Source organism: Alosa pseudoharengus, unplaced genomic scaffold, assembly GCF_046254945.1.
Source record: "Alosa pseudoharengus isolate Yale_2024_CS ecotype anadromous, Long Island Sound unplaced genomic scaffold, YU_APseudo_1.1 YU_APseudo_1.1_scf_13, whole genome shotgun sequence".
NCBI lineage: Eukaryota > Metazoa > Chordata > Actinopteri > Clupeiformes > Clupeidae > Alosa > Alosa pseudoharengus.
The window spans coordinates 27,767,056-27,777,942 of NW_027468598.1; the positions used below are offsets into that span (position 1 = coordinate 27,767,056).

Genomic DNA, 10,887 nt, shown 5'->3' on the forward strand with positions numbered 1-10,887 from the left:
GAAAGGAGGGTAGGGCAGACACAGTTTTCTGTGAATATCTCGAGAACCGTAAGGTTTAGGAGGACCATTTTTTTTTTGTATGTTGATCTCAAGGGGCCATGTCAACCCATTCCATAACCACTCATTTCATGTATAGCGCCACCTAGTTAAACACAAAAAAGTAAAAATGAGGTGTTGTAATCGCAGGTATCTGTGACCTAACATAGTCAAAACTGCACGAAATTGGAAGTGTAGGATCATTATGACACCCTCTGAATGCACGCCAAGTTTCGTGGAATTCCGTTCATGGGGGGCCACACAATAAATTAATTTATGTTACTATACACCAACTGGCCTGTAGGTGGCCGGAGACAGTTTTCTGTGAATATCTCGAGAACCGTAGGGCCTAGGAGGTCCACCTTTTTTTTGTATGTTGATCTCAAGGGGCCATGTCAACCCATCCCATTACCACTTATTTCATGTATAGCGCCACCTAGTTAAAAATTAAAAAGCAAAAAATTTGGTGTTTTCATCACAATATCTCTGGCTGACATGGTCAAAACTGCACGAAATTGAAAGTGTAGGATCATTATGACACCCTCCGAATGCATGCCAAGTTTTGTGTACTTTCGTTCATGGGGGGCCTTACAATAAAACAATTTATGTGTACATTTAGTGACGTACACCAACAAGGATTCCCGGGACACTGAAAGACCGGGGTACACAAAACTTGGTGGGCATGTACCCCCACATGGATAGCATGGAACTGTCATTTTTCGTTTTGATCTGTAGCCCCCCCGCTGGACTGGACCCCCCCGAAAGGAGGGTAGGCCAGACACAGTTCTCTGTGAATATCTTGAGAACTGTAGGGCCTAAGATGACCATTTTTTCCGTATATTTGCCTCCAGGGGTCATGTTAGCCCAGTTCATGTGCACACATGTGCACAAACAGATACACACACACACACACATTCACAGTAATCATGACACATACTCACACAGTAGACATATGTACGCTTCCATGCACAGGCACATACGCAGGCACGCACACACACACACACACACACACACACACACACACACACACACACACACACTCACACACACACACACACCCACACACATAACATAAACATAACACAAACAATCAAGAATTTCTCATAATTATGAACAGGCAAGATGGAGGTGGGGTTGTATAAAATGAATTTTACATGTGAAATCTATGAACTAATCATGTTTTGGTACTTGTTGTCTAGCAGATACCAGTGAGAATTGAGTGTGGATAATGCAATTTAGTGAGACAGTTAGAATCATATAGGCCTTTCAGCGTGATTTCTTTTTGTGGAAAAAATGTGCTGGACTGGGCGGCGGTCATATTTTGTACCGCTCTGCGGTACATCTAGTTGTGGTAAGGGTAGTTAATGTAACTGTCCCATAGTCACCCCATAGTACTCTCTCAGGGCACACTCTAGGCTAATTTACACCAGAAGCGTTTTTAAATCGTCTGTATGACATCCATCTATTGTTAGAGATAGAATTTCACTGGAATCAGTGCAGCAATTTAGACAGAAAGTTCTTAAGAGTGTATTACGTCTGTAATAATGAGTCCATTTCTATGGTTTATGTCTATTTTAGGGCATTTGTGAGGTGTAATAGAAATCCACACACACACACACACACAGGAAAAAGCTGTATAAATTCATTCACTTGTTTCACACACCTATGTCTAGTTTGCTGTGTAAATTCTCAATACGTGTTAAATGACGAGTCCCTTGAGCTCATGGTACTGTCCTCTTCAGCTCACACAGGAAGTTGAGTCCATCCTGAGGCTTCTACTTCCTCTAACGCAAAACCCCCAGGAGGTGGGTGGCGGGCAGAATGACCTGCAGGGCATGGTGGCACAGCTGAAGAACCTGGCTCAGGAGCTCACACAACAACACTCATCGCAGGTGAGTGTAGAGGATCACACATACTCACTCACTCTCTCACTCAGTCACACACACACACACACACACACACATACATATATACACACACACACACACACACACACACACATACACACATACACACAGTCTTTCACTCTCACATACAGACACATACACATACACACATACACATGCACTCCCCATGTGGTCTCAAATATCACGTGTGCTCAAGGCAGTGGGAACTGGGGGTAAAAAAAATAACAATGGCTGACCTGATTTTCATTCTCCCTGAACTCTGAATCATGGGTATCGGGCTGCAGCGAGTCTGTGTGAACATCTCTCTCTCAGTGCTGGCGTGGTGGTGGTTTATGTGTGTGGTGTGAGGTAGAGTAGGAGTTAGCATTGCATTAGCGGAGTTGGCTCAGTAAAGGGAGGCTGTGTCCACTACATTAATCAGCTGTGTGTGTGTGGGGTTTGACTGCCCATGGCGTGTTTCCCAGCATCGGGTCGAGCACCTGAGCGGTCTTACTGATAAGAGAACGGCGCGCACAGACCTGAGAGGCTTATCTGAATGGCAGCGTTCCCATCGAAGAATTTATGCTGACACTGAATGCTAACCTTTGCCAACTAAGCCCGGCTTTACTTCCATGAGCTGCAAGTTTGGGTCAGAATTGACTATCTGTGTTCTAAATGCCTGGCTAGATTTACTCTAGCTTCTAAAGGTCTTGATCCTGGATCAGAGGTAGCAGTGAAGGTCTCTGATTACCCACCTACGTCAGTGCTGGTACCTTTACTCTTGTTGCACGCTTGGGTCAACTGATAATGTATTTTTAATGCAGGTCAGCACTGGCTATCTTTAAGTTTAAGAGGCAACCTGTGGCACTGCCAACATTGGCGAGGCTTGCTTTACTATAAGTTCCAGTTTGGGTCAGCAGTTGCTAGCTTTCTTCAGTTCCATTCTGATTAGCATTCAGTCTTAGCATTGCTCGAAATACCTGCTTCAGTGCTGCGTAGGTTAGCCCTGGATAGTTTGGATTGATGTCAGTACTGGCTTATAGATAGTAGGCCTAGGTAGTACTTCACATAAAGTAAGTTTGTTGACAAAGTGTGTGTGTGTGTGTGTGTGTGTGTGTGTGTGTGTGTGTGTGTTCATTTAAATTATACAAAGTATAATGTAAGACATTTTTGTGGGGGTGGTCACAATGCCCCTCCATTCAAAGCTTTTTGAGACAGTTGTGCTTTGTTCTGGGTGTCCTGTGGACCTGATACAGTGAGTGAAAGGACAGGTGTGTGTGTGTGTGTGTGTGTGTGTGTGTGTGTGTGTGTGAGTGTGTGTGTGTGTGTGTGTGTGTGTGAGAGAGAGAGAGAGAGAGAGAGAGCTGAGGGGTACTTTTTGGAGGGACAGCATGTCTTTCAGGGCTGTTACTTGAGACCAGATAACCCAGTCCAGCCCATTGGTCTCACAAAGACAACACAAAGACCAGGCCTTGTCCCTCTCTCTCTCTCTGCCCCCCCCCTCCTGTTCTCTCTCTCCCTCTCTCTCTCCCTCTCTCTCTCCCTCTCCCTCCCTCCCTCCCTCTTATCGCCCTGCTGTAATGTGGGCCTGTCATGTGATCTGTGTTGTGTTCTGTCTCTCTGTGCGGTGTGCCCAGCAGCAGCTCAGTGGCTCCATTGTGGAGGTGGGGAGTGACCAGTCTGAGAGCCCGGCCCAGATACAGGACCTCAAGGATCAGGTGACTGACCACACCTCATGTGCTGAAACTATCACGTCACTATCACTCACATGGCTGGAAAAGGACAGATTTATGTGTGTATGTGTGTGTGCGTGTGTCTCTGTGTTTGTGTTTATGTGAGGGTGCACGTTTGGGTGGGGGTGGTGGGGGCTAACCTATTCATATTGTAGGTAGCTGCAGGTTCAGTTACTGTTTAGTTTTTCAAACAATGTATACCAGGGTCAGGTCTGGTTTTGGTGGAAGTTGAAGTACTTAGGAAGACATTCATTCACTGAAAGAGGTCACGGCAATTTGTCACATTTCTGTGGATATTACTGTAGTGTGTGTCATATCAGAAACCTTTTTCCCTTCATTTCATTTCATTTTACTTTATTTACTTTATTAGATCACCACAAAGTATATAGCTTCTTTTATGAACCCTAGTCTTCGTAAACACTTCCTGATTCAATAAACGCCCAGCTTTGACAAATACCCATTTCTGCCAAATGCCCTGGAGCTGTCTGAAACCAGGTGCACCCAGACCATCCATGAACTTTGTGCCCCCTAGTGGTAGCTTTGTAAATTACCTTTTACATAGAACCAGAGAACCAGGGCATTGCCTAACCTTCTCCCTCTGTCTCTCTTCCTCTCTCTCTTCCTCTCTCTCTCTCTCTCTCAGGTGTGTGTGCTGCAGGAGGAGAATCGTGAGCTGAGGTTGCTGTCGGAGCGCTGCAGGGTGGAGGAGGAGCACCTCCACCAGGCCATCAGAGACCGAGATGAGGCCATGTCAAAGTAAACACACACACACACACACACACACACACACACACACACACACACACAGAGAGATACGCAGACACACACATACGCACACACACACACACACACACACACACACACACATAGAGAACTTAATAGGAGTTTCTTGTCAACATCCGGCACACTGAAGCTTATGCTACAACAATTATACGTTATATAAATTAGACCAGTCTTCTGAAACTATTTTTCCACACTGCAATCAGAAAACTTCAGTTGCGCCTGGTGTAGCAGTTTTCCAGGCATTTTATATAGGGATGTCCGATATTGGCTTTTTTGCCGATATCCGATATGCCGATATTGTCCAACTCTCAAATTTCGATTCCGATATCAGCCGATACCGATGTCGATATGTGGGTTATTTTTCCTCAAAACTAATTTAGGTAACATCACATATCTCCTGTTGTGGAATTAACACAACATGCTTAATATTATTGTGATGCCCCACTGGATGCATTCTTGAATGCAACAAGGCTTTCCAAATGTTAACATTGTCTGTGCAAAATAAGAAAAATACTTCAACTTAATTTAGGGAAAAAGTGCCATGTTTATTTTTTATTTTTTAATTGTCTCAAACAACAGTTTGGATTACACTCTCCCTGAGATAATTTTGACAATGCACACAACAAATAGGGCAAATTTGACTTCTTCACAAATGATAAAACATTGTACCTGAACAACTATGTGCAACATAGCAGAATGTAAAGCCAACTAAAATAACAGGCATAGTGTATGACAGGCTACCCTTTTTCTGTGTTAAATGAGCCTGCATTTGTAGGATGCTTCATGAACTGTTTCTTTAACTAAAACTCAATCACCTTAATTGAATGAATGCACAAATATGAGTCAATTACAATGTGGCAAGCAACTATACTGCACAATTTTGAAAACATTTGTTTGAGCTACAAAAAATACTTCAGGCTTGAGGTGAAGTACATAACGGGCCATATCCACAATCAGGCTTGGAATTTCACCATTTTAGGGGCAAGGCCACTTGGCCTTCAGTTGGGCATATTTGGTGGGGGGCACAAAGGCCACATGTCAGGGCACCGAGGCCAAAGTTAACTATACAGTAGTAGGCTATAAAAACGATCAAAGTTGTATTCACTGCAGTAGACCTGCATCACTGTATACAAAAACATAAAACATGACATATTACATATAACTGTAAATCATCTGATCATCTAATATTTTCAGATATCTAGGCTATATTTAACATTTATTTTATATTTGGCCTGTTATGAAATCATGTATTGAACAATTTAAGCACAGCTCAGCTTTAAGAAACTCAAATAGCCTAGATGAATGCTTAGCATTTTGTGATAATTAAGGCTACTTTCACAAACTCTTACAGTCAGCTGTCCTCTGATTTACTGATATCTAGGCGACATTTGTAATATTTGTTTTGTATTTGGCCCGTTATGAAATAATGTGGAACAATTTAAACACAGTGTAAAACTTAAATCCCAAATTTGGAGACATCCATGTATGTTGAAATTTACTGCAAATTCAAAACGGGATTAGTCTGGAACGGCTAACTGTACAGGGGACTGATGTACACCTTTCTGCTCGGTAAGGTCTGCTGTTTATTCTGATATATGGTTTGTCATATGTTAAACGAAGGGTTCTTAAGTATTCCACCGAGATGAATGGATAGGGAGATGGACGCAAAACCTTCAGTAGAATTTATGATTGAATGGTATTATTTACTTTTCTCGCGAACCGTTCACCACAGCAATTAGCGGCTAACATCGTTTAAAAGCTGAGAAAAAGCTCTTTCATGTGATACTTGTGATGTCTGTGTGATGAGTAGGCTACTTCGCGAGTAGTTCAACTGAGAAGAATGGGTTAATTTGGACGCACTTTCTTGCGCTGTCACTTTCTCCACTGCGTAATTTGGCCATAGGTATATATATCGCTATTAGTAGGACGCAAAGCAGAATATTTAAAGAAGGAGGCACCAAGGCCACCGTGGCCTGTAAACCTCTGATTTTCAAAGGGGCGTCACGGCCAACTCAAGGGGCTACGACGGCCATGGCCAATTCCAAACCACAGACATAATGTTGAAACAGAGCGAGCAAGTTTGTTACTGCAGCCATCCACGCTTGTTTGTATGCTTCAAGACGCAGCTTGATGAGGTCATCATCTGTGCGCCGGTAAACGCTTCAGGAGCGCATAGGCACTATTTGGGTGTAACGCAAGCATTATTTTATCGGTTTTAAGGCAAAAAAAATCCGATAACGATATTAACAGATATTACATTTTTATGCTAATATCGGGCCGATAATATCGGTGGGCCGATATTATCGGACATCTCTAATTTTATACGTTTTAGTCATAATTCTGCCATAAGGGCATTGCGAATATGTTGCATATGATGCATTTTCATTCATTGTAGGTATAGACATCATGATCACATTATCCCAAACAAATAAACAAACAACAAAAATGACACACACACACACATTCACACAGTCACACAGTCACACATACATGCACACGCACGCACAAAGATCTTGACAATGTTATGTACCTGTCACCTGTCTGTTTCTGATTGGCAGGAAGACACTGATGGAGGCAGAGCTTGTGCGTAGCAAGAACGACATGATGAGTCTGAATAACCAGCTGCTGGAGGCCATTCAGAGGAAGCTGGAGCTCTCACAGGAGCTGGAGGCATGGCAGGTGGGATGGGTGTGTGTGTGTGTGTGTGTGTGTGTGTGTGTGTGTGTGTGCATATGCGTGTGTGTGTGTGTGTGTGTGTGTGTGTGTGTGTGTGTGTGTGTGTGTGTGTGTGCATATGCGTGCGTGTGTGTGTGTGTGTGTGTGTGTGTGTGTGTGTGTGTGTGTGTGTGTGTGCATATGCGTGCGTGTGTGTGTGTGTGTGTGTGTGTGTGTGTGTGTGTGTGTGAGTGTGTGCCTGTGTGTGTGTGTGTGTGTGTGTGTGTGTGTGTGTGTGTGTGTGTGTGTGTGTGTGTGTGAGTGTGTGTGTGTGTGTGTGTGCATGTGTGTGTGTGTGAATGAAACCCAGTGAGTGAGAGACACTAAGGAGAGTTCACTCAGACGCCAGCTTAGAGACACTATGCTACAGACACTATGCTACAGCACCCTCTGCTGGTCACAGTCTACCATGCCCATTCGAGAGGGAGATGTCATGCCTGGTTGCCAGCTGTCCCATTCATGCCCTTTCGCTGGGCACCAGGGCTACTGACAATTGCTGGCCAATGGTGTAGCCAGGAAGTGTTAAACTCCCACCCTCCAGCCATCAGAAGTGAGACATAGTTGCTATATCGCAACTGTAACCAATGGCTTTGTTTTTAATCATGTATTTTCAGCCATATGGAGGGTATGGTGCCACAGCTCCCTCTAGTGGTGGTGAAGATTATAACTTATGACAAAAAGAAGACCTTGCTCACTTTAGCCCTAAAATATAGATATTATATTGCAGACCCGGTCACTGTCTATTAAATATACTGTCACACTCAAATACATGGAATATTCAGGGGTTTTAATGTCTCTTTTATGTTTCTTTCTTTCTCTCCCTCCACACACACACTCTCTCTCTCTCGCTCTCTCTCTCTCTCTCTCTCTCTCTCTCTCTCTCTCGCTCTCTCTCTCCCTCCATCAGGATGATATCCAGGTGATTCTTAACCAGCAGCTCCGGACTCAGCAGCAGTGTGATCAGAGCCAGAGGAAGCCTGTGGCGTCTCACCCCCTCTCCTTCCTGCGCCGCTCCCGTCGCCTCTCTAACGCGCCCGTCTGCGTCTCCCAGACAACCACCACCACCGACCGCAACGGACCCTCGCCCTGGAGGGACTGGCTCAAGAGGGGCAAATGAGCTGCACTAACTGCTCCCGCCCCATCTTAAACCTGAACAAGTACCCCAGGGGCAAGTCAGCTACAATTCCTACCCCCTTTATAAACTTGCGACTACACCAGGGGTAAGTGAACGGCTCCAATTGCCCCCTACTAGATGAACACTAGATGAACTGTACCCAGGGCAAATGAGCCGTATTACCTGCCCCCACACAAACTACACAGACTGCACCAGGGGTAAGTAGGCAGCCCCATCTGCCCCCAAGAAGACGAGAAAAAGTGCACCAGGGGCAAATAAGCATCAAGACATGCCCCCATGCAAAACACACAAACTGCACCAGGGGGCATGCACCATCTGCCTCCTCAGAGAGCAGATGAACAGTAAGACACGCCATCTGCCCCCATGGAGGCCAAGCCAACTGCACCAAGGGCGATATAGCCAGACCATCTGCCCCAACACATACATGAAGTAGCTGCACCAGGGGCAGTTGTTAGTGGGGAGGGAAAGGGTGGGCTGATATCCCCCATGGGGCCCGAGTTCAGCAGCCGCTGGAAAATCGGCTGGCCATGAACATGAATGCGCCTGGTGCTAGGGGCTATTCGGACACAATGGGAACGAGCCCTGAAGTCCACTCTTCCTGATAGGTCTCATGATTAGAGCACTACCAAGTCCCCAGAGTCCACTGTTTCACATGGGCAGGCCTGAGAAGATGTACTCCTCGAAGAAGAAGAATGAAGGAACGGATGCCTTATGCCGGTGATTTGGATCACCACACCTCTGGGAAACACAAAGAATGTGTTTTTTCTTTTTTCTCCTGATCAAATAGTTCAAAGAGGTTCTATTTTGTTGTATGAAGTTGTATTATTTGATAATGCAAATGTTATGTTAGATCATCATTCAGTCAGTATTTGTATTTATTTTGATAAGTTTTCCCTGTTATTGTGATTAAAGCTAAGGGAACAAGCATCACTGATCAAAGCATGTGCATGTCGGGCATGCACTTCCTAACGGTGCATTTAACACTGTATTTTTCAAGATGCCTGACTTGGCCCTGCAATATCCTACTATCAATGACTTTGCTTCTGACTATTCACAGAGATTATTGTGTGCATACACAAAGCCTTACTCTAGACACTATTCACATCTCTGAACTGTGATTGGCTAGAGTGTATGTTTTCAAACCAATGTTGACACTTGTTATTTAACCCAGGTGAGGGCTTGAGATTCCAGTGCACTTGTATGAGGTCAGAAAGTGTGTTGCAGGTGAAACACACTACTGTATGCTGTAACAGATCAACCTGCTTTTCTATTGAAGTCCAATGGACTAACTCACACGAACACATTGGCCACGAGTCCCTCCGACGTCAGAACCCCCATGAGGGGCCTTTTGAAATAGAGAAGGAGATGGTTCATCAGGCCTGATGAAGATCTGTTGAGATCGAAACGTTGCCTTTTAAGAATAAATAAAGTATCTCTTGGAGCCCATATACAGTGTGCAGACCATCTCCTTCTGACACGTTTTGTCTGGCACCTCTTACAACATATTTTGGATGTGCGCACCCGTCTCTACAAATACGGCCTTATGAAATAGCCATCACTACACTACTGACTCGCCTGAGACGCACAAGGGCGTGCTCACCGGGCTCATGACCACAGGTGCTGGGAATCTTGTTCTGTTGGCTTTTGCCACGATGCTGTACAGTATGCTTCCTGCTCCAGGGCTGGTTGGTGATTCACGTCTCTGATGCAGCTGCTGAAGCCATTCCCTCAGTGATCCCTATATGTGACTCCGTCACTTGTCAATCAACAGGAACAGTCCAATCAACTGCATGCATAGGAATGCCCGTCACATCCATTCTTTCTATTGGCCTACAGAACAATGTGTAGTTTACTCACATTTCAACACATGCTGGTCACAGTTAAACTACTGATTGGTTTGTTCATGTGTGTCTTTTTTTTTTTTGTAAAGCAAACTGTCTAATGCTGTAACAATGTTGAAAAATAAATGATGACTGACTATTTGTAGTACTTATTTGGTGATATTTGTAGTATGTTGATCTTTGAAATGCATGGTAAGGTGTTTATGTAGTGTTGTCTTGGAAAGCACATGTGAATGCCTTATACTGTGAAATAAAGTCAGTTTTGTACAAACACACAGTTAGCTCATTGGTCTGTTTTTCATTGGAAAAGAAATGGAAACATTAATGGTAACACTTTATTTACAGTAAACTCAGAATATATCCATAGCAGTGGAGTAGTCTAAGTGATACGCAGGACTACACAGTATACCCACTTAAAAAGCATCACCATCTCAGTATAAAACAGGCAAGGATACGTACTAACATTTGGGGTTGATCACAGTATACCCACTACAGCTAACTAGATTACATCACAATATACCCACATCAGCTAACTAGACTACACCACTGATCCATAGAGCATTACAAACACATTTAAAAGGGGTATAACATATTTATGTCTCATAATGATTAACATAAGTCTCTACAACCATTCAAAAGTAGTTACGGGATAAGTTTCAATGTTGTGGCATGAGCTTTTGAGTTTATTTATATTAGTCATTAGTTGATATAGTGGCGTAAAAATAGATGCGTAAAAAATAAATTTTGGATTAAAGAAC

The 10,887-nt window shown here is 44.0% G+C and overlaps 1 protein-coding gene across 3 annotated transcripts in view; it reads left to right on the forward strand.

The window, feature by feature from the left end:
• Positions 1-10,404, forward strand: part of LOC143121979 (BICD family-like cargo adapter 1) — a 26,717-nt gene extending 16,313 nt beyond the window's left edge. For 2 of the 3 annotated variants that reach the window (XM_076282733.1, XM_076282735.1), the window contains 5 exons: positions 1,779-1,928; positions 3,560-3,640; positions 4,299-4,411; positions 6,997-7,117; positions 8,061-10,404. In XM_076282733.1, the coding sequence (XP_076138848.1) occupies positions 1,779-1,928; positions 3,560-3,640; positions 4,299-4,411; positions 6,997-7,117; positions 8,061-8,270 (675 nt within the window). In that variant the 3' untranslated portion in view covers positions 8,271-10,404. The remainder of the gene's footprint in view (positions 1-1,778; positions 1,929-3,559; positions 3,641-4,298; positions 4,412-6,996; positions 7,118-8,060) is intronic. The other variant, XM_076282734.1, reaches the window with a different exon arrangement.
• Positions 10,405-10,887: the final 483 nt, after the last annotated feature.